The 25573-nt window shown below is 56.0% G+C and overlaps 2 protein-coding genes and 1 long non-coding RNA gene across 13 annotated transcripts; 2 read left to right on the top strand and 1 right to left on the bottom strand.

Annotated features, from left to right (window-relative positions):
- Positions 1-18: 18 nt before the first annotated feature.
- ANKS3 (ankyrin repeat and sterile alpha motif domain containing 3) lies at positions 19-14771 on the bottom strand. 6 transcript variants are annotated; one of them, XM_061402495.1, is made up of 17 exons: positions 14575-14755; positions 13336-13637; positions 11925-12123; positions 11649-11770; positions 10419-10500; positions 8463-8598; positions 6235-6393; positions 4427-4564; positions 3993-4096; positions 3596-3763; positions 2265-2389; positions 1729-1870; positions 1345-1517; positions 1043-1128; positions 584-667; positions 403-492; positions 19-315 (listed from the first exon to the last, which is right to left on the bottom strand). In XM_061402495.1, the coding sequence occupies exons 2-16, from the start codon at positions 13503-13505 to the stop codon at positions 413-415; spliced, it is 1968 nt and encodes a 655-aa protein (XP_061258479.1). In that variant the 5' UTR covers positions 13506-13637; positions 14575-14755; the 3' UTR covers positions 19-315; positions 403-412. The 6 variants fall into 6 exon arrangements, with proteins under 6 accessions (XP_061258479.1, XP_061258478.1, XP_061258477.1 ...); XM_061402494.1 differs by having other exon boundaries at positions 19-335; XM_061402493.1 differs by lacking the exons at positions 19-315; positions 403-492 and having other exon boundaries at positions 575-1128; positions 14575-14770.
- Positions 2386-6692, top strand: LOC133238899 (uncharacterized). 2 transcript variants are annotated; one of them, XR_009733667.1, is made up of 3 exons: positions 2386-3550; positions 4248-4316; positions 4417-6692. It is a non-coding gene; the product is annotated as an uncharacterized LOC133238899 (long non-coding RNA). The 2 variants fall into 2 exon arrangements; XR_009733666.1 differs by having other exon boundaries at positions 4248-6692.
- A 353-nt stretch (positions 14772-15124) lies between the features above and the next one.
- Positions 15125-25567, top strand: DNAAF8 (dynein axonemal assembly factor 8). 5 transcript variants are annotated; one of them, XM_061402516.1, is made up of 10 exons: positions 15127-15560; positions 16695-16836; positions 17229-17357; positions 18508-18993; positions 20494-20611; positions 22507-22771; positions 23454-23582; positions 23983-24069; positions 24886-25157; positions 25238-25567. In XM_061402516.1, the coding sequence occupies exons 2-9, from the start codon at positions 16729-16731 to the stop codon at positions 25151-25153; spliced, it is 1590 nt and encodes a 529-aa protein (XP_061258500.1). In that variant the 5' UTR covers positions 15127-15560; positions 16695-16728; the 3' UTR covers positions 25154-25157; positions 25238-25567. The 5 variants fall into 5 exon arrangements, with proteins under 5 accessions (XP_061258502.1, XP_061258500.1, XP_061258504.1 ...); XM_061402520.1 differs by having other exon boundaries at positions 22507-22648; XM_061402517.1 differs by having other exon boundaries at positions 15127-15303; positions 15392-15560; positions 24886-25567.
- The last annotated feature ends 6 nt before the right edge of the window (positions 25568-25573 follow it).

Genomic DNA, 25573 nt, shown 5'->3' on the forward strand with positions numbered 1-25573 from the left:
CAGCACCGAACCCGCACCACCGGAGTGTAAGTTTTATTTTCCCACAAATGACCTACGCTGCCTAGGGCCCCAGGCCGCCCCACCTGGGCAAACCTAAGCGTGGCCTGGGGACGCTCCCCGCGGCCCTGCCGGCTCCGGGCTTCAGCCGGGGTCTGACGAGATGACAAGAGACCCCATCCTGCCTCGCTGCCCTGCACTGGCCCTGGCCTGCCCGCCTGCTGCTGCTGCTCCTCTGGCCGCCGCAGCTGCCTGCTCGCTGCCCTCCTGTTCTCGGGCACACAGCTTCAGGGTGGATCAGTCACCCCACGTCCGGTTCTGAGAAGGGAAAAGGCAGACTGGAGGGGGCTCCCTTAGCCGCCCCGCCGACCCTGCTCTCTGGGCCTGTGGCTGCTGGACACTCACCATCCCCTGGCTACGGCTCCCGCCAGCTCTCCTTCCCGCTCAGCGCCTGCAGCTTCTCCAGGCTCTGCGTCACCGAGCACAGGACTCGCCCTGAGGACAGGAGCACACAGTCATGGCTTCACAAGCTGGGGCGTAGGCAGGATGGACCTCATGGCTAGTGGGCTGCAGACCCTGGACTCACCCATCTCCTGGACTCGCTCCTCCAGGGCTCCCGACAGCTCCGGGAGGCTCAAGGCCTGCAAGGAGGCCTGCCAGCCTTTGGGGTCTGTGGAGCAGACAGCCAGGTGGGCGTGGGTTCTGGGCACCCTGAACCACTGCAACAGGACTGGCGCTCTAGAGCCACATGTCCCCGTGGCGTGTCAGCGTGTTCTCTGCCCGCTTGTGAAGCAGAGCGCTGCCGGCCAGTAGGGGCCTGGCCCCAGGGCTGAGTGTGCCAGGGCCCGGCCTGCTGGGCTGTGGCATCTTGGACGGCGCCGGCAGCCAAGGCCTCCCGGGAGAGACCGAGAGGACGTGGGTGTGGAGCATGAGGGGACCGGGGAGGCGTCCCCATGACAAGCGCAGAGACAGGCGGCGAGACCCGGCCTGGGAGGCGTCCCACCCTCATCCGCCCGCCCCACAGCCGGGACACCGCCCTCCTTACCTGCTGCAGGGAGGCCTGGGCACAGGGGGGCCTCACGCAGGAACTCGTCCCGCCTCACTCGGGCTGACAGCTCAGCCTGACAGGCTCTGCCGGACAGGACACCAAGCAGCGGTGAGGGGCGAGGCCAGGGGATCTCCTCTGAGCCTCCGCCAGGGATGCCCACAGGGGCCCCTCTGCTGCCTGTGGGGAGGGACGGCCTGGGGTGGCAGCTACTCCAGGAGGCCCTGAAAACCACCCACTGGTGGGAAATTCAGAGGAGACAGAGCCTGGCACTGGCCGGGGGCAGCCGGACACCCACTCACCGCAGCTGGTCCAGGACAAGCGCGGCGTCCTGGGCCAGGGCCCGGGCCTCCTGCAGCTGTGCACGCACGTCCTTGCGGGCACTGTCCTGCTCCAAGAGGCAGCTCTCCACCACGGCCCGCAGCTCCTGCTCCTGGGACACCAGGCCCCGCATGGCCTCCACCTCCTCGCAGCGCTGCGGCGGGTGGGAGAGCGCCTCAGGCTGGGTCCCCCGCCCTGGCCTCCACGCCTGTCGCTGCCCCACCCAGTCTGGGGGCCCATCGCCTTCAGCCCTGCCCCAGCCCTACGGTGTGCCTCATGTGCCCGCCCTCCTGGGCGCCCCCTCCTGCCCCCAAGCTGTCATGGGCCCGGCTGCGGCTCTCTGCTGCCCCCTGCCCCACCCTCACCTTGTGCAGCTGGATGGCAAGCTCCTGCATCTCGGCCTCCAGCCGGTCGGCGTAGGCCAGCTCCAGGGCATCACTGGGAGGGCGGGCGCTGCTGTGCCAGCGGGCGATGGCGGACGTCATCTTCCTCTTGGGCCCAAACAACCTGCATCAGGGAGGACGCCGCTCAGCACCTGCCGACCGTCCGCTGCAGAGGCCCAGCCTTGAAGGGGCGGGGAGCCCCCAGGATCCTGGGGGGAGGACCTAAGTGTCCCAGGGAGTCGTGACCCCTCGCCCTGCCCGGCTCTTACAGCACGGGGAGCCGGGCTGCTCAGATGCTCTCAGGGGCGAGGTGGGAAGTGTCTGGTGTCCTGAGCACAGCGGTGTCCGCTGGGCCAGCTCGGGCCTCGGGACCCAGGCCGCCGGCATCTGAGCCAGGAGCGGCCGCTGGAGTGGATGGAGGGCAGCTGACGGCAGGGAGAAGCCGGCTTCTGGATAGGGTGACCCCACCCCGCCGCTGGGAGCCGTGACCTCAGCTGGCCACAGAGGCCCACACTCACGTGATGCCAATTTCCTTCAGGTCGCTCTCGGTGAGGGTCAGGAAGATGCGGAGGTCCACATCCTGCTCCTCAAACACCTGCAAGTACTTGAGGCAGCCGATCTGCTCCAGCAGCGTGGCGAGGTCCTGGGGGTGAGCAGGCCGCGTCAGGACGGGCGGCCCTGAAGACGTGGGCGGGACAAGGACCACCCTGCATGCGGGGCCACCGTCCTCCCGCTCAGCACCCGGCCCGTCCTGAGCCTGCTGACCCCCAGGCGTGGCAGGGAGCCCAGGCCGTCTGCTCTGTGTCCTCAGCCGCATCCTCAGGGCGTCCAGGGACACGGTCAGCCCATCAGTGTTCCCAGGCCAGCCTCGTCAGTTCAGCAGGAAGCACAGCCCTGCAGGCTGCGGCAGTGGCCCTCAGTCTCTGCCGCCCAGGGCTGTCCCCACGTCCCCTGTGCTCTGGCGGAGAGGCTTTGCAGGATGTCGCGTCCCTGGTTCACATGTCGCCCCATGTTTTCTGGGCCCCGCGGACACTGATGAGAAATACACTGTTAAACCGTCCGGAGGTCCCCGTGTCTGTGCTGAGCCACTAGGCTCTTGCTCCAGGACTGTTTCTGACACTGATGGTGATGTGTCCAGGTCACACATCGATGTGGCTCGAGTTTAACCAACTTAGAGTTGATCTGGCTTCTTGGATGTACAGATGCGTTTTTTGATCAAACTGGGAAGATCTGGCTTTTCCCAGGAAGGATGGCCCCGATGCTCTGCTGGGACCGGTGCACGGCTTCTACCTGGCTCATTCTGTTTGGCCCCAGTGCCGCCTGTCTGCTTCTCGTCTGTGGTGTCGAAACCCAGCCTCCCCGGCATCACTGAGGCCCGGGCCGCAAGTACCAATGCCTGGTGTTTGATTCACGAGTGCTTGGATCACAAAACCAAAGCGTCCAGGGTCTCAGAGGTTATTTTTTCTTCACTCGCACCCCTGCAGCTGTAGCCTTCCTGCAGGGTTTCTTCTGCGGCGGCCCCAGTGACCCTCAGTGGACAGTCCTGAGTGTCACCTTGTCTCTGCCTCTCGTGCAGCTTGTCCCTGTCGCCTGACATCAATGCTGATGCTGGTCCAGCGTTTCTCCTCCCCAGGCTCAGGGAGGCTGAGAGAAGCATGGAAACCAGGGAGCAAGACAGGAACCTCCGTAGAGCCGAGAGATACCTGGCCCCTCTCCCCAGCGAGAACCCTCCCAGCCTGAATAGTTTTCTAGGTCATGTGGAGAATCCCGCCCCACCCTTCTCAACAGTGCCAGCCCACAGTAAGTACCAATAAATGCCTCAGCAATCCAAGAGCACCTGCGGCTTTACCTGGGGTCCTGAATACGGGGGCCTGTCAGTCTGGGGGCTCGCTCCCGGGGCACAGGACATCACGGCGCTGGGAGCCCACTGGCTGTCACTGCTGCTGTAACGGTTCTTGGTCTTCACATAACTTTTAGTTTGTTTGCGAACCGAGCTTCTCCGCACGTGATCCGAATCCTGGGTGAGAGGTGTGTGTTTACAGTGGCTCTGGGCTGGCCCCTCCAGGCCCCACTCCCCGCTCCGCCGCCAGTGTCTGGCCCCTTTACCAAAGTCCCACCTGCCACCGCGGCCCCACGGAGCTCCAGGTGCCTCTGAGACAGCCTGCCAGCCCCGCTCACCTGGCTGAGCCATCAGGTGCCCCCACAACGCTGGGCAAGGAGGGGAGGGGAGGGCAGGGCAGGGTCACCTCGTTGCTCTCCAGGGAGGCCTCGCTGCTGAGTCCCGGGGCCCGGGCCAGGCCCTCGCTGCTGCTGCTCCGTGCAACAGGGTTGGCAGAGAAGGCCTGCTCCTCTGAGGGAGGGGAGATGAGGGCACCTGACCACAGACCTGGCCGTGGCAACGCCCAGCCTAGCCCAGCCCCCGCCCTCCCTGCCTCCGTGCTGACTGCTTGGGCCACACGCCCTCTGTGCACAGCAGGGCTCGTCTGCTTATTCTCGGGGAGACCCAGGCGTCACGCAGAGCGGGCAGCGCAGGAGCACGCACACACTCCCGAGGACTCGCCACTCCAGGGGTGAGACCTGTCTGCACCGACCCCCAGACCTGCTCAGAGACTGTGGCCCCAAGCCACACTCCTCAGGAGCGCCCTCCCTCTCCCCCGCCCTGCCGGCTAGGGAAGCGCACCTCGGCTGCTGCTGCTGCTGCTCTCCACATCCCGCTCGTTGATGGGCGAGGTGACGTCCCTGTAGCACAGGCCGCCCCCCTCCAGGGGGTGCTCGTCGCTGCTGTTGAAGCTGACGTAGCCCCGCGGAGGCACCTGCTCTGTGGGCAGAACGGGGCACGTAAACCCCCCGCACATGAAAGGCAGGAGGCATTTTTCCTCCCGCACGCGACCACCTCCTCCTCGGGGCCTCGGGGAGGGGAGCCCCAGGACGGCACTGTCCACTTGATGCCGCGACCTGGGCAAGCCACGCCATCGACAGGCTCCAAGGGGTCCCCGACAAGTGTGTGCCCAATGGGTGCATGACCACCTCTCCCTCCAGCCACACTGACGCCTTGCCGAGAGGAGGAGCCCGTAAGCTGTGTTTACAGATTGCTGGGCCAAAGAACTGTGCCGCAAAGCGTTCCGGTAGCTGGAAACACACACCCCTGGCCAAACGACCTGGCAGGAAGCTGAGAAGCTCTGGCTAAATGTTAACAGCGAGCTGGTGAAGTGTAACTTGTGAGTGTATCTGCCTGTGAGAAAACAAGGGGGAGAGGCGAGACACAAACCCAAGCATTTAACCCCTACTTTGCCCCTCTCTGCTCTTCACTGGTGGCTCAGCTGGTAAAGAACCCACCTGCAATGCAGGAGACCTGGGTTCGATCCCTGGGTTGGGAAGATCCCCTGGAGAACTCCATGGACTGTATAGTCCATAGGGTCGCAAAGAGTCGGACACGTTTGAGCGACTCTCACCTCACTTCCCCCTCCCCCACAGGAAGTGTGTGTGTGTGCACGAGAGCGCCTGGCTGGTGGGACCAGGGGTAACTTAATTCCTTTTTATACCTTTATCATTCAAAAATGTTTTTTAACTGCTGGGGAAGAGAATATACGTGCTTGCAAAAAGTTAAACTATCACACAGTGTAAGACGAAAAGCAATCTCCTGAAAGGCCACAGCTAAGAGACTGGGGGGCACTCCCTCCCACCGTCAACCCCACCCCACCCCACCCCCACCACAGTGCAGGCGGGACAGGTGGCCTGGGCGCCCCCGAAGGAACAGACCTCATCCCAGGGTCCTGTGCTCCCAGCCGCCAGGACTACCGCCCGCACCCTCGCCTGAGGCACGAGCTCTTGGTCAACCCCCGGCCCTGGGAGGAGGCAGGCCTCAAGCTTCCAGCCAGCGCCAGGACCCCTACCCAAGGGTCTGAGAAGGGAATCAAGTCCTCATGTGGTCTCTTGGCTGGGATGGTCTCCTGGCTGGGATGGTCTCCTAGCTGGGAGGGAGTTCCCACGGTGGCCTGGTCACTGATGAGCAAGACACCACACCTAAATCTGGTCACATGGCCAGACCAGCACAAGAGTGTCAACCCTGATGTGCCCCGAGAACTCAGCATCCGTGCTCCTCACGAGCACTGTGCGTGACACTCAGGAGCAGACGCTCTGACAAAGCTCAGGGGACCTGGACACTGGGGTCTGAGGCTCTGGCCCACCGTGTGCATTTACCTTCTGACAGTTCTCACCCCTGCGAGACCCGCCCCCTTGAGGAACAGACCTAAGCTCAGCGACACTTGTCCAGGAGAGAGAGTTCTATTTGTAATTCTACCCGACAGAAAGGAAGTTTAAAGGACAGCCCGAAGAGTCAGCCGGGGCCTGGCGTGCCTCCGTCCCTGTGACCCATTCTGAGTCCTCAAGCAGCTGCCCCCACCCGGCTTCCCGGGGCCCCCATGTCGTGAGCCTGAGCGCTCATTCTCTGGGATGGGATCCCTGACTCCAGGGTCGTGGGGCGCTCACCGTAGCAAGGCTGCTGCACCCGGCCCCCGAGTCCGATGGCTGTGATGCGGGCCAGGGCTCGCGGCCCCTCGTGGATGCTGAGCCCCTTCTTGCGGCAGGGCCTCTGTCGCTGAGGGACAGGGCCACACTCGTCTGAAGAGCTCAGATCTTCGTATTTTTCTGTGGGTCAAACACCAAGATTCAGACAGCCTGATCAGTGATGGACTAAATTAATCTTCATAATGAGCTGGAAGAAAAATCATCGTAACTGACTTTCCTAAATTAAGCGCAGTGTTCCCGGGCTGTCACCTGTAAGAAATGCCATAGTGGGCGGGTCCAGTGCTCGAGGGGCCACAGGGATGTAGGGGGAAGGGGTCACAAGACCGCTGAGCATCACGGGGGTCCAGCCCATCCTCCTCTCAAGTGTGTATTCTCAACCTCAACAATGTACTGGGAAACAACGGCCACGTGAGGGCTCATGTGCTGTTTCACTGAATTTTTCAAATCACCACCCATCTGAGCCGAAGAGCTCAGTGTGCCCACAGTCGTCAGCACTTTATAGCTTTTCATCATTTCCCAAACATCGTGATGCTTAGAGGGCACAATTCAGCGGCTTATTGGTAGAAGCTCCCGTTGGGGAGGGTCTCACTCTGGAGCCGGAGGACTGGGGCAGAGACAGAAGCCCCTGGTGACCACCGCATCCCCGGGCCATGTGTGCTGTCTAGACAGGAGGGGAGCAGCTCACCGAGCCGTGAACTGCAGGCCCAGCCGGCCACTGCCTGAGCACCCCCAAGCTGGGGCAGTGGCTCTGAATGGATCCATGCCGCCAGGAGGACGCTGGGGCCGTCCAAGCAGAGGGCGAAGGAGCCACAAAACGTGAATGTTCAGGGAGGGGAGCCAAGGCAACGGTGGCTGCACGACGCTGAGCTGCCGCAGTCCCGTCCTTCAATGGAAGAGACAGAACCAGGCGAAGCCCACGCCCCAGCGCGGTCCAGAGGGCAGGGAGGAGCCGGCAGCCACTCCCTGAGTGCAGGGGCCCAGCGCACCCCATTCACTGCACAGAGACTAGTGGGTCTTCAAGAAAACCACACAAGAGAAAGGAGGGCAAAGGCCAGGCCTGGAGAGGGTCCCAGGAGAGTCCTTCAAGGACCACGTGGGACCAACGCTACATACACCATTCTAGGGCACAGAAAGGAAGGGGAGCTTCCAGTTCTGCTTATGAAGCAAATTCAATACTGAGACCTAGAGCTGGTAAAGACAGAACAAAAGAATCACAGAGCAGTATCAGTTATGAATACCCGCACAGAATTAAAAAGACACTTGCAAAACCACATTAAGAAAATAAGGGACTTCTCTGGTGGTCCAGTGGCTAAGACTCTGTCCCCCCAATGCAGGGGGCCCAGGTTTGATCCCTGGTCAGGGAACTAGATCCCACATGCCGCAAACAAGACTGGGCGCAGCCAAATAAAAATAATTTTTAAACATTATAATATGCCAAGTAGGATTTATGCCAAGAATGTAAAGTTGATTCACTTTTAGAAAATTCATTAATATGCTGTGCTAACAGGTCTAAGGAGAAAATTCACAATCATCTCCACAGATGTTAAAAAAAAAAACACCTTTGACAAAATTTGGCACGTATAAAGACATTCAAGAATTTAGGAAATGATGGATACTTTCCTAACATAATGACATATATGCAAATTTTACTCTGCAAGCCAGCGTATTACCTAACGTTGCATTTCTGCTAAGATTAGGGCCAAAGTGAAAGTCCACTCACTACCTCCACCTCATTCAACAGGGAACTAGAGGCGTGAGTTGAGTGTGATGAAAGCCTAGAAATCAGAGGTATAAGAACCACGGGAAAAAGTAGTAAATTTTTTCTCTACGTGCAGGTTTATGGTAGTGTACCCGGAAAAAAAACTAGAGAATCAATAAATAAAACCATGATAAACTCCCAACAATGACAGAATCCAGTCAGGCAGCAGAACTCAGCACGGTGGACAGACATCGACCTCCTTCCTCTGTCTAAGCAGTTCTAGGCGATACGACGCTGATGAACTTGACACATGACTAAAGCATCTGCATGGCAACAAACGCCACAGCGAAGTCAAGGAACAAAACCAGAGCCACCCCGTCTGAGCTGCCCTCCTCCCGCCTGCCCACCCATCCTCAGCTGGGCGGTCCCTCCTGCCTCAGCCTAGGGGAAGAAGGGGCGCCAGCAGAGGCTGGGCTACAGACACAGGTACCTGGGCTCCGGTAGAGGCTCTTGGGCAGAGAAGGTGAGTGGGCATCGATCAGTCCCACAATCTTCATGTGTCCGTACTGCTTGGCCAGCATCCGGGCTGTGGCTCCACTGTGGTCTCTCGTGTCCACTTTGACTCCCTGGAACAGTTTGCAGAAGGAGAGTTAGGAGCCTCACACACAGAGCAGCCCCACTCCCGGCTGCAGACTCTGGAGAAGGTTGAGACGAGCGAGCCCCATCCACACGCACCACACCGCACTGAGTGACAGAGTCATCGCAGAAACAAGCACATATTTATATATATAAATCTTTAAAATGTGTAAAACAAGCCTGCACACAGCACGTGAGGAGACTGTAAAGTCAGGGGAGCATGGTTACCTCTGGATCCATGGGGGTTATATTGGTGTTACCGTTCTGTCTGTTTAAAGCGCTTCACTGTTCACAGTGGTTCTCACTGCCGTGAACAGGGTTCAGGGTGGTACGACCTGCTCTCTGCATAGCAGTCTGGCCGCATGCAAGTGAAGGCTGTCCTTAGGCTACATCCAAAACTCCTGCTTGCAGTACCCAACTGTACAGACGTGGTCGCACACGTGTGTGATGCATGTGCGCAGACCTCCTGCAGGGCACTGAGTGACGGCAGACACGACCTGATGCCATCTGCAGGCCAGGGTTGGAGAACCTAATTCAACCCGACAAGGGAGCACTACGCTGCCACGCACGAGAGGAGAGAGCTTTATGTCCACTGGTGAAGAACAAGCTAGGACAATCCAGTTTAAAATAAACAAGCTGGGGAGCAGCCGTGGGGAGAGCATGGAGACGGAGACTGAGGCAGAGGCAGAGGCAGGCTCATGTGCGCCTTCTGTCTCGTCCAGATTTTTACATGTGCAGGTAATGTCCCCAAATTCTTTTTTAGAAAGAGCATGTTAACATTTTATGATGCAAAAAGTCCCAGGGATTTCCCTGGTGGTCCAGCGGCTAAGACTCCATGCTCCCAATGCAGGGACCCCACCTGGGTTCGATCCCTAGTCAGGGAACTAAGATCCCACATGGCCCAACTAAGACCCAGCACAGATTAATAAATAAATAAAATCACACACACACACACAAACATATACATATATAAAAGAGCAACCCATTCCAGTATTTTTGCCTGGAGAATCCCATGAACAGAGGAGCCTAGTAGGCTACAGTCCATGGGGGTCACAAAGAGTCGGACATAACTGAGCATGACAACAGGCAGGAAACCAGTACAACATTGTAAAGCAGTTATCCTCCAATTAAAAATACATTTTTTAAAAAATTTATAAAAACAGAAATACAGCATACAGAAATAACTGCATGCATGCTAAAGCTGTGTGTGCCAAGATATTTCCTGGAGCACTGCCTGTAATTGCATAGTGTTGGAAACCTCAGTTCTCTAATAAGGAACTGATTTAACTAACTATGGCACGGATACTGTATGGAATACCATAAAAGAGCACAATGTCTATGCAACATTAAGTTATTTTTCAGAAGCTGCAGAGCGAACATGCAGTAGAATCCCACTTCGTTCAATGGATAAAGCCATGTGTCTGCAGGTGTCTACAGACGTCGTCTTTTATCAACCCAGTGGGCATCCTGAGGAACAGGGGTGGCCTCCTGATTCTGTACAAATTTTTTAAGTGATGGGATGATGAGTGCTATTCACTGTTTTAAAATTTTTTACACACTTTTCAAATAACAGTATTTTTGAAGTTATTCTAAGAATAGGTTTCTATACTGACTCATGACTGTACCCCTAATGCCTAAAGTGGCACTCAGCACTGGGTATCCACAGACACTCAGTGAAAAATGTGCTGAATAAACGGATGCAGAGCCGTTATTTCTGTGTAGGAGAAAGTTCTCCTGCAGTTTATAGTTCGGTGATAAGATGCTTCAGCTGCTGTGATGGAATTACAAGCTAATAAACAGGGTCACTCACATGATTCAGAAAATACTGCACGATGATCTCATGGCCGGCGGCCGCAGCTTCCATCAGCGGAGTGAATCCATACACCGGCTCCCTGCATGGGGACCTCGGTCAGACAAAACCTCGGCGACAGCGACGCCTTCCCCCACTGCCAAGCCTGGAGGGCTCCCTTGGCTTCTACCCCCAGAGCTAGTCTTTTGTTCCAAAGACAATCCACCTCCCATCTCTGCTCCTTCACAGCTGTTTCCACTTGCTGTGATCTGAACCTCCACTTAACCACAGCAAAAAGCAGCTGTCACCCCTCACTGCTCACAGATAGTGAGCACCTCTTCTCCACCTCTCCAGATACCCCACCTTGCAGATCAAGACCCTACAGGAACCCTCCCGGGACTCCAGGACTAAGAACCGATGCTGCCCTCACCATATGTAGCTGGTGCTTGCTTACGCTTAACTCGGAGCTGACCTGCACCAGGCGCATGCTCACCTCTTCAGAGCGCCCCTGGCTCTGACTAGTGTCGCCCTGTCTAGGAGACAGGAAGCGAGCCAACCACTGGTTTTCATGTTCGGAGACATAGAGCTTTCAGGTTTTAGCATCACTGAAGTCAGAATGTCAATAAACGAGTTGCAATTTAATGAGAAGCCTTTTTTTTCTTACTTAATGGGCTGGAAACCTACAGTGTGTGACCCCGGCTGACACCAGCCAGGATGTGCAGAGTCAGGTGGATGCTGGGTTGAAAGAGGATTATCACGGTGACACGCTTTAGACAGCACCACTACTTCCAGCTTAAAAAACTCAAGAGTGCTTTCGAAGTATCACTTCGTACGTGTATGTGCAATGATATATACATATACACGTATAGAAAACAAGAAAGAGAAAGGGACTGGCATTTAACACGTCAGTTAAGTGTCACTCACTGTTAGGCCCCTGGCATATGATGGGACGTGTAAATCTTCTAATAACGCTGTGACATAGGCCCTACCATCCTCTTTTCAGATAAAGAAAACAAGGCACACAGAGCTCAAAGTGCTGCACCGAGTGTCACCCAACAGATAGGTGAGAAAGCCAGGAGGCTCCCTGTGCCTCTGCCCTGGGCAGCACTGTCCCCACCAGCCCAGGTCTTGAGCCTGTCACACCGAGGCAGGGGCTCCCGCACTCTGGCCTCTAGCTACCTCGCCAGCTGCCCTCCTCAAAGTCAGACCTGACCACCCGACTCCCACAGATGCTGAAGACCTGGTAATGACCTCACGTTGGCGTTCGCTCCACTGTCCAAAAGGAACTTGACCATCTGCTGGTGCCCAGCACTGGTGCAGTGGAAGAGGGCAGTCCAGCCCTGAATGTCTTTCATTTCCAGCTCAGCACCTTGCTTTAAGAGAACAGAGAATGCCTGTTAAGGCCACGTCTCCTCCGCACAGGGCGGGCACCCTCTAGGCCATCACACTGAAAGAATCGAAGTGATTACCCAGGCGCGCTGCAGTGGTTCCCTCTCTGCCAAGCGGCCTGAGGCCCTCGCAGCTCACCTGGAGAAGAAAATAGGCGATGCTCTCGTTGCCACAGCTGGAAGCCAGCATCAGTGGAGTCTGCCCTTCCGGGGTCGGCACATTCACACTGACCCCCGCCTCGAGCAGGAGGTGCACGATGGTATCGTGTCCAATGTAGGAGGCATACATCAGCGGGGTCCAGCCACCACCGTTCTTCTTATTCAAATCTAACTCTCTCCTAAACAAATGCAAGACATGCTAGACACGCCAGGCATCGCACATGTGGGATTTACCAAACCCATTGGCCAGGCCAGGCCAAGAGAAAGAGTGGGGAGTGCTGGCAGGAAACAGAGTCAACTGCCACCCAGGACATCACAGGGTTCCGGGGTGACTCCACTTTCTGGACCATTGCCTCTGCACACTACCTTGAGTTTGCCTCCATGCTCCAACTTCTTGTTCTCATCTGTGCCCTCTTCCTACCCCAAAGTCAGCTCTTCCTTCCTCCCACCAGCCACAGAGACAGTCCTCGACCAGGGGAGGTTCTGCCCCCAAAGAACGGTTGGCAAAGCCTAGAGACATTTTTTGACTGTCATAACTGTGAAGGGAAAGGCTACTGGCGTCCAGGGGCGGAGGGAGGCCGGGCGTGCTGCTCTGCATCTGCTGCTGCTGCTAAGTCACTTCAGTCGTGTCCAACTGTGTGCGACCCCATAGACAGAAGCCTACCAGGCTCCTCCGTCCCTGGGATTCTCCAGGCAAGAACACTGGAGTGGGTTGCCATTTCCTTCTCCAATGCATGAAAGTGAAAAGTGAAAGTGAAGTCGCTCAGTCATGTCCGACTCTCAGCGACCCCTCCATGGACTGCAGCCCACCAGGCTGCTCCGTTCATGGGATTTTCCAGGCAAGAGTACTGGAGTGGGGTGCCATTGCCTTCTCTGGCTCTGTATCTGGAGGTGCACAAAACACCCCACAGAGCAAAGGAGGAGCTGGCCCAGCTTGTCAGCAACGCTGAAATCGGGACACTACTGATTGTATACCACTATTCAAAACTGCCTTCCTCACTGGTGCCCAGCATAAACCATCCCTGACAACCGCCTGAGACAACAGTTTATCTGACATGAAGTGAAGTCACTCAGTCGTGTCTGACTTTTTGTGACCCCATGGACTGTAGCCTACCAGGCTCCTCTCTGTCCATGGGATTTTTCAGGCAAGAATACTGGAGTGGGTTACGATTTCCTTCTCCAGGAGATCTTCCCCAACCCAGGGAGTGAACCTGGGTCTCCCGCATTGTAGGCAGACACTTTACCATCTGAGCCACCAGGGAAGTCCATAATCTACCCATGGGTTAAATGTCTACAGCTGTGGGCCAGGCCTCACTAGTCTCCTGATGACTCCACCTGGGCCATGGTGCTCAAACATCCAAGAGGAAGGAATGCCTCCCAAGACCTCTTACCGCTGCACACACTCCTTCACCACCTCGTACTGGCCAATGGAAGCCGCTGTGTGAAGATCCAGGGGGACAGCTAGCTCCTCCCGGCCGACCTGCGTGCCCAGCCCGTGCCACATGGACAAGCTGCGGTTCAGCAGCTCTGGCTCGCTGGCTTCATCGCTGAGCTCCGACATCGCTGTGGAGGGGGATGCTGGGGTCGGTTAGGTCTTTCCTTCCTGGTAGTTCCAGGGGATGATACGCGATGGTCACACTCCTGCCGCAGCAGACTGCCGCCCACAGCAGCTGAACGATCCTGGCCGCCAAACCTGAACAAGAATCCAAATCAGCTGAGTGTCAGTTCTGCGCTCCTTTCAGAACACCCCTTCAGCCTTCTCTGGGGGTGTCTCTTCTACTCCAAATGCCTCCTCCAGGGTAGGACCCACATTCTCTTTTATTGGAGGCTCGCTCAGTTAGTAAAGAATCCACCTTAATGCAGGAGACCCCGGTTTGATTCCTGGGTCAGGAAGATGAGCTGGAGAAGGGATAAGCTACCCACTCCAGTATTCTTAGGCTTCCCTTGTGGGTCAACCGGTAAAAAAAAATCCGTCCGCGGTGCGGGAGACCTGGGTTCAGAAAATCCCCTGGAGAAGAAAAGGCTACTTACTCCAGTATTCTGGCCTAGAGAATTCCATGGACAGTCCATGAGGTCTGTCAGACCCCATGAGTCAGACACGATTGAGCGACTTTCACTTTCAACTGTCTGAAACCGGGCACAACGCTGAGGGGCTATCAGAATCATGGAACGAGAACGCGGATGCCCAGGGACCATAAAGCTGCTTTATCACCCTGCTCCATGCCAGACGCTCTAAAACAACCGGGTATTCCTTAGGAACAAAGTCATATCCAGGTATATATCACGTATACTTGTCGAAAATCTTTTGCTTATCGCTTCTAGAATTTATCTCCAGGAAGTAGCACTGGGAATGAGATCTTTTAATTTTCCTTCCACCTTTGCGTTCTGTCCGTTTGGTAAAATGCTAAGTATCTGTTACTTTTAAAGCACACCAAAGTAGTAAATAACAACAACAAATGACGTTGGTGGTGACCGTCACGCCCACAGGGAGGTCTGTAAAAGCCCGAGGGCACCGCGTCCTGCCCCGGGGCGTGGGCCTTCCGCTGCCTCCAGACATCCCCACCTCGGGCCCCAGGGAGGGTAACCTAGGGAACTACCCAAGCGCCGACGCCTCCTCCCAGTAACCTTACCCCACACGTGGCTTTCCGTCCCGGCTCCTCAGCTGCGAAGAGGACGCTCGGAGCTGTAAACTCCGCGGCGAACCAGCGGCAGGGCTGGGACGCCCCGCGAACGGGCAGCAGGTGCGAGCACCAGGCAGGGGCCGGGCCGCCGCGGAGCCTCCCCGCGCTGGGCCTCGGGCCCCGGGCAGCCCTGGGACCGACGCTCGCCGCCGCGCTCCCTCGGCCGCGCCCGCTCGGGTTCCCTACGCGCCGGTCGCCGCCACAGCGCGCGGACCCAGCGGCCCGCTCCCGCCCCGGAAGTGGTTGCGGGAGGCGCGGAGGACGCCGGGACGCTCGCGGGTCCCCCTCGGCCTCTCCCGGCGCTGTGGATTTCTCGTCCGTCCCGCACCCGGACCTTCCGGTCAGCTAGCCCGGCTTGCTGTGTGACGCCCGCAGCAGCCAATGAGCAGGGGGAGTCCGCCTTGCTCCGCCCCTCCGCTGGCCAGGGGAACCAATCGTGTTTCAGGAGCGGCAGGACGCGCTAAGTCCCGAAAGACGAGCGGGGGGGTGGGTGGGAAGGAGTTGGCCGTCCAGTGATGTAAGACTGCGGAGCCGGGATTCCGAAGGCGGCGACGGCCTCAGTAATCGCGCCGCTGCCCAAGCAGGAGAACACGACCGAAAAGGCGCGGCGGGCCGTTTTCGTCCTTGTCGAGGCCGGGAAGAGAGGCGGAGACCGAGGCCGCAGCTGCGGAGATATATGTTGGGTGGTGGACGGGGTGGGGGCTGGGGAAACGAGCTGGGAAATCGGTGGGAGGACGCGCGATGGTTTCCTGTTTCCGAACTTTAGAATTTAAAAGCCCCACCCGAGTGGACGGTGGCGTCCAGTTGTCATAACAACCCGCGGTCCGGCGGTGGGCGGGGCTAACGGGCTGCAGCCAAGAAACGGACGTGGAGGAACGGTCAGGATTCTGCCGGACTGGGGCTGCTGCTTCGCGTAGCCTTCGGCAGTCCGTTCGGTGAGCGACACTCCTCAACCTGGTGTTCAGGACCCTTCACGGTCTGGTCCGTTTGCACCGCAAACTCCAGCAACTGAAAATTTCTTTCCCCAACACGTTGGGTACTTTTCACTCCTCTGAGCTCTTAGGTGCTCTTGCCGCAGCCTGTAATGCCTTTTCTTCCTCTGTTACCTTGTCCTCCTGGAGAACTTAAGAGTCTCTGGTTGTCCCCTTCAACCAGGTGATTCTGTTGCCCTCTGATCTGCCCTGCAGCCGGAGAACATCATGTGATGTATATACGAGACCTGCCCTGCTGTTCCCAGATCAGGGTACACCAAGCTCCTGCCCCACTCTTGTGAGCACAGAAAAAGCAAAAAGCCCCCATTCACCTCGCCTGCTGCTTCCCTTGTTGGGGGCCAGGGCTGGGGCAGGAGTGTCCTCTTCCCATTTTATAGTGACAGAGGCCTCTCAAGCTGCAAGTACTCTCAAGACGCCAGCTCTAAAGTGCCATCACCCCACATTTCTAAGCCTCCTTGACCCCTGAAGGGGGTCTGTTAAGACTCTGGGATACAAAAGGGGTGTGTTGGCCAAGTGCCTGATAATTTGAGTGTCAACTCCAAAAAAAGTGTTCTGGGGACTCCAAAATGTCTATTCTGTTCCTTTGTAAGGGGGCAGTAAAAAGTAGTGGCTTGAAATCCCCTCTGACTTTGATACAAATTCTGTCTGTAGATAATAATAGTATCTATGTTATATTGGACATATATGGTTTACATATATCTATATGTATCATATATCTATCATATATCTATACATATATCTATATATATATGTATCATTCTGTACATCATATCCATATACCCACATATCAAGTACATATATCTACATATTATTGTAAACTATCACCATATCCATTCATCTGTGGCTCCATCCTGCATTGTGCACGCGGACACACACACACAGTACACGACGGCACAGTGCCTGGCACTCAGTAACAGGAGCCTGCCAACTAGAAGGGAGATGGGGTATGTGGTCCCCCAATCTCTTTACACCTCCCAAGGCAAGGGATGGTATGTGTATGCTTTGAAAAGTCAGCACCCTGAGCTCTGGACCCTTGTCTCTGGGACCCCCCTCACCTCACTCCATGTCCTCTGCAAGGTTCCTTGGATGATGGTACGCTGAGAGGCACCCCATGGCATCTCCTGATGAAGATGGGCGGCCCTCACTGCCCAACCCCTGGGATGCCATCCTTGAGGCCGTCAAGCACCAGCTCCCGTCTCTGGACTCGGATTCCTCTGCGGTAAGCAAGCACCTTCTTCCGACATCTTCTAAGGCCCCCACTGTCCTTTCCTCCCATGACAGACACGATGCTAACCGGAGAGCTCTGTGTCATGTAAGTGAAGTACCAAGCTGTCACCTCATTGCCCTGCTCATTCTGTGCCAGGCATTAACTGGGCTTAGCCGGTGGCAGGTAACCCAGAACTGGGTGCCCTGGATCTCACCTCCAGCAGGTGGTGCTGCTGAGCCCATTTCTAAGTCAGCCTCTGAAATCGGTGTCAGCAAGGCCCTTTGGAAGAGAACTGGTCCCCCCAGACAGTCGGAGAGCCCGGGGCAGGGCAGGTGGGTGGAAACTGAGGCCCTCCTGGCTCTGCCTCCGGCCGTTTAACCCAAAGCCTTCTCATCTGTCCACAGTCAGACTGCGAGGACGAGGAGCTGTTCATCTTCCAGCGAAATCAAACTGTCCTGATTCCAGACTTGTCAGAGGAACTGGCCGACGACCCCGCTGGGGCCTGGGTCACTTCCTCTGGGTCTCCTCCTGAGGTCTGTTAAATGCAGGCTCCAGGGGTCCATGAACCCTGGACTGTCCTGTCAGAATAGGGTGTGGGTGCTCCTGGCCCTCACTGGGCTCTAAAGCAGTGTGGTTCTAAAGAGATTAACGCCTCCGGTCTAGCATCACCTGGGCCTTTCTCCAGGTACAGCCCAAGGAGTTCACACACCAGACATCTACTGGCCTTGTGCACGTCATGCTCCCAGGAGCCCAGAACGCTTAGAGCTGGGGGCAGGGACATGATTTTCTGATTGTACCCCCTGCTCTTCCCTTTGACCCCTCACCACACACAGTCCTGAGTGCAAGCACCGACCCAGGGTCATCACATGCAGCCAGGGCACGTCCACACCAGAAGTCACCCACACCCCCAGCCATGCCTAGAAATACACCTGAAATAACTCTAAACCGGAAAACTGCCAAGGCTGCCAAGCGCCCTGGTTAGTTCAGTTGGAACCATATCCACTTCACTTAATTTTGTGTTTTTTCCATTTCTACAATTACCTCGGCAGTTACTCTTCCAGACAATTATGGTTTAACCTGGGATGGAAAAGCCTGTACTAGCTCACGGGGGTTGAGGCCTGGGTGTTGTCTTTTCTACCTCTAACCACTTGCACCTGTGCACACTGGCCAAAAGGGTGGAACAACCCAAGTGTCCATCAACAGACAAAATGGATAAACAACTGGATAAACAACAGACAATATGGATACAATGAAGTGTATCCATACAACAGAATAGAATTCATCCATGAAAAGGAATGCAGTCCTGACACACAGCACAACACTGGAGCCTTGGAAACACGAAGCCAAGTGGAAAGACACACAAGACAAATACTGTGTGATTCCACGCCTATGAAATGTCTGGACCAGGCAAATATAGAGACAGGAAGTAGATGAGAGCTCACCAGGGGCTGGGGGAGGGGAGGACAGGGTTTCTGTTCCAGGTGATGAAAAACCTTTGGAAATAGACAGTGGGGATGGTTTGTACAGCATTAGGAATAGAGTCAATGCCACGGAACTGTACATTTAAAAATGGTTGACATGGCAGATTTTATGTTCCTTGCGCATCTTACCACACACCCCCCCCACCCCGCCCCCGAGGGATGTTTGGAGGCTGCTAACCAGGAACACCTGTTTCCTGCCTAGCTAGCTGCAGTGCCTGTAGAATCCGCCATGGAGCCCTGGGGTGAGTGGAACGCATGGCCCCGGCCCCAGGAGTCGGCCCCTCTGGAAGGAAGGGCCCCCAGCAAGAGCAGCTCTCTTCTCAGGATGTCTGCAGAGACCCCCCCACGGCAGGATGATGATGCAGGTGGGACCCTCAACACCAGTGCGTCACAGAGTCCTCGCCAGGGGCCTCAGGGAGAGGCCACCCGCTCCCCTCAGGAAGCAGGCCTGCAGACAGAGCCCCTGGGCGCGGCCTCACAGGCTCAGGAAGGCTCAGACTCAGCCAGCCGTAAAGCCCTGCGGAGGGAGAGGAGGAAGATGATCGAGAAAGACATCCTCCACAAAGTCACCTGGGACGGCCGCAACCCAGCCTGCCCTGACGCGAGCCGAGGGAAGGAGAAGGCCTGCGACGCTGTGGAGGTGCCTTCAGAGGGGCCCCCAGGGTGTCTGCCCGTCCTTTCCCTCCAGGTAGGCGTGCTCCCAGCCCAGGCTTCCTCGAGGTGGTGGTCCTCCCCACTACACCTGTCTTACCCTCAAAAGTCCCATAGACTTGGGCAGGGGGCTTAAACAACAGAAACTAATTTTTCACAGTCTGAAATCTGGAGGTCCAAGGTCAAGGCTCCATCATGTTTGGTGTCTAGTTGAAAGCATCCTTCCTGGTTCATTTAGAACGAGGGGGGAGCTCTCTGGAGTCTCCTTTTAAGGGCACCAATCCCATTCATGAGGGCTCCACCCCCGTGACCTCATCACCTTCAAATACCATCACACTGGGGATTAGGAGTTCAACACATGAATTTTGGAGGGACACAGAGATTCAGTTCGTAGCAATGACATCAGGCCCACGGCACCAGGCCTACCGTCAGGCAGGCAGGTCCTACCTGTCAGACAGACAATCCTCAGAGTTACAGTGAACAGGGAGGAGCAGGTAGTCCCCAGCTTTCTTAAAATAGAAAGAAAGAAAAAACCCATCCCAAGCATCATCTTGAAGACATAGAAGATAGAGCAGACTGTGACAAAGCAGCATCTGAAAATGTTCAAGCCCTTATTCTCAAACAAATAGTGAGCCCCCATTAACGCTGTTATTTAGATCATCCACAAGAACCAGCAAGATGACAAAGCCGGTTCAAAGAGATCGTGAGAAACGGATTTTGTTCAACAGGGGAGTGGGGAATGTGGAGATTAAATTGCTACACTAAGTAGAGTAGGCTCAATGGGGCAACAGAACCGGTACCTTTGGGCTTAGCTGCTCCAATGGAGGGAAAAGAAAACTTGCATTTCTCAGTTTTACAAAGTTGTCAAACAGGTGAGCCCTGGTCAGTCAAACCAGCCCTCCCCGAGAAAGATGGGCTCATTAGAAGATGCCCCCATATGACATAGAAACATCACAAAATTATCTTTGTTGCCTTATTTGACAGATTTTCGTAACAACCTAGAGAAAACTGGCATCGAGTGTACCTGGAGGTCACTTTCACCAATTCTCTCCTGTCAATTCCATTCTTTCCTCAGCCCCTGTCTTAACAGGACATCCTTACTCCTGATTAACATCTCTGTGCCCACTGCATCACCGCCCCCACAGCCCTCTTCCAAGCCCTCCAATCCCAACTGCTGCTGTGTTTCTTAAAGAAGCAAAACGTTCTAACCTCCCAACATTCTAAACCTGTCTGAACCTAAATAGTTTTAAACTGACACTGAGCTTCCTCCAAGCCAGACAATGTCTTTGTGCCAGAAATAGAAGTATTGCCCCCAAAAAGGCACAGGAAAGGGGGTGGCAAGAAAGGCAGGCCCCACCCACCTTCACAGGGGTGGTTCATTCTGCAAAGCCTATGTATGGGGTGGGTGAGCCGGGGTGGGTGAGTGAGCCGCCTCATCTCAACCCTGGTTTCTGCCCTGGGACAGCCTCGGTGGATCCAGAATTCCTGTTCCTGGGATCCCGAGGCAGCCTCATCATCACTGCTTTAATTATTTCAGGAACTTGAAGAGTGGGATTTGGATCAAGTCCTTCTGAGTCTGACTGGGCGAGAAGAGGACCGGGGAGATGGTGCTCCTGGAGCTGCATGGTGGGCAGCTGGCCGCCTCCAGGGCCAAGGTTTGAGCTTGAGCACTGGGGATGGGGTGGGGGGCCAGTACATCTCCACAAACGGCTCCTTCCAGGGCTTCCCAGTGAAACGGGGAGGCGGGCTGGGCAGGGTCACCTCAGCAGCTTGCCGTGCCTCTGTGCTGCTCAGGCCTCACCTTCCCACACACGCAGGACGCTAGACTTCATCCACCCATCCATCCATCCTTTCATTCACTCACCAATGCACTCATTCACCCACCCGCTATATATGTGACTGCCTTTTCCTTCCTCCCCACCTCCTCAGCCTTCCTCTTTCCCTCTGGAAGCCAAGTAATCCTGCATTTTGTGCCCCCTTCAGCCAGTTCCTAAACAGAATCCTGCTTCCACTGCCTCTCTGTTTACAAAGCCAGGGGTAACTCCTTCACTGGGCTTGTGGCCTGGCTCTGGGCAGTTTCCTAAAAGAGTTTCCCATCCCTCTTGGACACTCTGGCCCATAAAAGCAAGTGGAAGCAGGCCTGAGTTAAAGAAGGTGCAATTTCCAGCCCCTGGTTCCAGAGCAAAGGCTCCTTTTAAAAAGGGTTTTGTTTGTAATTTGACCCCTTAGAGCACAATATGGAGAAACTCTCCGGGGCAGGGTTGAGGGCCTCGGTGGCTGCCCGCTGGGGCGGCAGTGTAGCAGGATCTGTTATCCGTCTGTGTGCTGTGCGCTCAGTCTCACTCCTGCTCCACTCTCTGCAGCCCCATGGACTGCAGCCCACCAGGCTCTTCTGACCATGGAATTTTCCAGGCAACAATACTAGAGTCGGTTTCCACTATGCTCCAGGGGATCTTCTTGACCCAGGGATCTCCTGCATTGGCAGGTGGATTCTTTACCACTCCCCCATTCTTCATTTAAAAGCACACAAGCCTTTAATTAAGCTATTCCACTTCTACAATCTATCATCACACATCTATGTCAACACAGAAGGATATAAAGTATATTCAGTGAAAAAAAGTCTATAGAGGGGGCCTTTCCTAGTGGTTCAGAGGTTAAGAATCCACGCTTGCACTGCATGGGGGCATGGGTTCCATTCTTGGTCAGGGGTTCCATCCTTGGTCAGGGCACTATAATCCCACATCCCACCTGCTGCTGCTGCTGCTGCTAAGTCGCTTCAGTCGTGTCTGACTCTGTGCGACCCCATAGACAGCAGCCCACCAGGCTCCCCTGTCCCTGGGATTCTCCAGGCAAGAACACTGAAGCAGATTGCCATTTCCTTCTCCAAAGCATGAAAGTGAAAAGTGAAAGTGAAGTTGCTCAGTCTTGTCCCACCAAGTGAGGCAAAAATAACAACAAAAAAACCTATAGAGGATGATCCTGTTGCCATTTAAAAAAAATTTTTTTAAAGATTTTTCTTGGATGTGGGCTGGTTTTATAGAATTTGTTACAATTTTGTTTCTGTTTTGGGTTTGTTTGCATTTTTTATTTCTTATGTTTTTGGTTTTTTGGCCAGGAGGCACGTGGATCTTAGCTTCCTTACCAGGGATTGAACCTGCACCCCTGCATTGGAAGGCTAACTACTGCACCACCAGGGAAACTCCCCCTGTTGCTATTTAAAAAAAAAAAAGGGAAAAAACACACAGAACTGTTAAGCATGGTTCCCTCTGACAAGTAGACAGGAGCCAGGAAGTGGACTACTTTGTGAACACGTGGTCACCTCTGCTTCCCGGGGTGCACACAGCTCCCTGCTTGTGAAAGAAGGGGCCCCTCACCCTGCTGAGCTGGAGGGGGCCGCACTAAGGTTGTGAGCCGCAGAGGGTGGGCTGGGCCCCTGGCACTTCTCTGTGCATAAGCCCAGCACGTCCACGCGAGGAGTCCTGAGGCTCAGGCTGCAGTGGGTCAAAGTGGGGGCCGTGTCCCCACCAAGCTGCCTTCGCCCTCTCTGCAGACCACACCGAGCCCAGCACCCAGGACCGGCTCATGGAACGCCTGAGCCTCCTGTGTGCCAGGCAGTCCAGAACTGCCGCCTCTGCTTGGAGAGTGCCTGCTGATACAGCCCGGGAAGCCCGGCCACGGGAAACCGGAAGCAGGTGGGCTTTGTTGACCCCTGGCCCCATCCTCCCTAGTAGTAGCTTCTCTCAGCGTTTATGGTGCCTTGATTTAAAGGCGGGGCACCTGATGTGTATCTCTCTTCATCTCAAGAATATGATCAGGTCAGTATTACTATTCCCCCCATTTTACTGAGGGGGAAACAGGCTGCGAGGTTGACTTGCCCAGACGTAAGTGGCAGAGCTGGGACTCAGGCCCCAAAGCACCTGCTCTTTCCCACCCCATGGGAATCCTCCCTAGGGGAGGACCCTCTCCCTCTGGCCACTGTTGATTGGGCTAGCCCCAAGCACCTGTCCCCAGCCAGGTCAGCTGGGGGATGGGGTGGGCAGAGGTAGGGACAGGGCCCTGAGGTCCCTTAAGGCCCAGCTGCATCCCAACTTCCGACACTCTGGTGGTCCCACCCTTTTTAGAAGTCTGAGAGCCAGGAATTCCCTTTCTTGCCTGAGCTAGCTGAAGCAGGCTTCTGTCCCTGACAACCCATGTGTCCAGTAGAAAGGACTTTGCACTGTCCAGTCAGTAGCCACTGGCTACACATGGCTAGTGCAGCTGAGGAATGGGATTTCTAACTTATATTAGCTTAAATGCAAGTTTAAATAGCTTTTGGTGAGTGTCTACCACACTGGAAAGTGCAGACACAGAACATCTAGGCGCCACTCAGAGTTCCACTGGACAGCGCTGGCCTGAATCTTGAGGGCTGTTCTCAGGGTCCTGCACAGGGGTGCTCAGCCCAGCACGGGCAGGTCACAGTGACCACCAGGAAATGACTCAGCCACCCCCACCCCCAAGATGTGCTTCCAGGGAGCTGGGCTTCCAGGCGCTAGCCCAGGACATGCAGCTGAGGAACCCGGCAGAGCCTCCCACCATATTCACTGACCTGCGGCCAACGAAGACTTCGGACCAGGAGCCCTTGGAGAGGTACAGAAAACGCTGACAGCCCTGCGGTGGACCTGCTGCTTCAGGAGGAAGGGGACTTGGACAGCAGGTCCTGGGAGCTCTCCTCACTGGAGAAGGGCTTTCAGCCAGGAACTGAGCCTGGCCCACAGTCCCATGGGGCCACAGCCACAGGCCCTCCCTGCAGGGAGTGGGGAAGCTGGGGCACAGAGGGCTCACTCAGCCGAGGCTGGGGTACCCGGCCCTGGCTGCACCCCTCCACCACCTGCAGGAAGCTCACTGGCCCTGCGGCTTTGGCTGGCTGCCCATCTTCCTGCCTTGTGTCACACGGGAGCCCTGGGTGCTCCAAGTCCCTGGCGGGAGCCACGCCTGGCCAGAGTAGACTGTGCAGTTCCAGAGGAACCCAGCTTTCGTCTGCCCGCAGCTCCAGCTCCTACTCCAGCTCCTCTGACAGCGAGGAGGCGGAAGAGACAGCAGCTCAGAGAGACCCGCAGGGCCCAGCCAGGCTACGGTAACCGATGGGCGCCCCTCACCGTCACAGGCGGGGATGCTCACCTGGTCCCAGCTCGCATTTCTAACGTTGTTGCTCTCAGCATCTTGCACACACAGAGCCTGCACAGGAGGGTGTGGGCTGCTCTGGGAGGCTGGCAGGGTAGCCCAGCCTGACCTGCTCCCCTCCAGACAACCCCCAGGATGCCTTAGCTTGGTTTCAAGAAGGGATTACATTTTCTTTCTGAAAAATAGCTCCACAAATTGACTTGCTCCCTGCCAGTGATGGCAACAGAGGTGAAGAGATATTGTAGGGATGGGACTACGTGATTGGTTAACGGCCAGAGAGGAAAGGCTCAGGTCAACTAAGTGAAACGTCAGATTCAGGGCAGGCTCAGGTCTCTGAGGAGCGGAGGCCACCCCAGGGCCGTGGGGTGAATTTGCACTACGCGCTCTGGCAGTCTCTGTCGCTTTTGGACTTCCAGACCTTGCAGATTCTGCCCTTTGGGAGTGTCAGAGTCCATTGCAGCTTTCTTCCCACGTGGTGTGTGGCTGGACATCCCAGGCACAAAAAGGGGAGATGAACTGGGGTTGAGAAGTGCCACACAGGTGTCCTCCCAGAGGCCTTTAATGTGCTGACGTGCTGTGTGACAGCGCGGGCTGGGAGGCCGCAGTCTTGATTTCTTTAGTGTCTTGAGAACCAGGCACACGCTCCGGAAGCACCCTGGCTCCCCTCTGCTGGTGTCCTGTTTTGGGCACAGTACCCCAATATTGTGGCACAGCACTGGGAGGTTGGCTCCACTTAGCGCTGATGGCGGTCACGTCTCCCGTGTCACAGGGACTGCACGGGAAAGAGTCGGCTCCTCCAGCAGCTCAGGGCATCTCGGGAGGCGTCCGCTTGGCCTCAGCCGCCCGCCGGCAAGAGTCCTGTCAGTCAGAAGGCTCAGGCCCCCGGAGATCCGGCCGGGTCCAGCCCTGGGGTGAAGCAACACGTAACGCTCTGGGCCGAGAAGGGCACACAGGCCAGACCCGCAGGGGGACGTCCCAGCGACAGCCCGGGAGACCTGGTGCCTCCTTGGGGTCAACTGCAGATGCCTCGGGTCTGAGGAGGTGAGCAGGTGATCTGACTTGCCTTCGACACCAGCACCAAGGCATTGGTGGTCCCCTCACTCTCCTGTCTCCATCTGCAGCACGGGGACCCCCCAGCTGGGGCTCTGCTGCCAGCCCTCTGCTGGAAATCAGTCAGAACATCTTCACGCACTCACGGCAAGGACACCAGTGCAGACCTGTACATACAGCAGACGTGTCACACGGCCCCACACCCTCCAAAAAGCAGCCGGAGGGAACACCACGGAGACAACGGATTTGTTCTGATGGTGGGACTAGGGTGCTTTTTCAGCTTTTTCCATTTCTGCATTTTTTTTCCTCTTTAATGTGCATTTATTGATTTCCATCATACAAGGGTTTTTTTTGTTGTTTTTCTTGTAACTACAAAACTTAAGTAAAACTTCTTTAGAGAATTTCAG

Source organism: Bos javanicus, chromosome 25 (genome assembly GCF_032452875.1).
Source record: "Bos javanicus breed banteng chromosome 25, ARS-OSU_banteng_1.0, whole genome shotgun sequence".
NCBI lineage: Eukaryota > Metazoa > Chordata > Mammalia > Artiodactyla > Bovidae > Bos > Bos javanicus.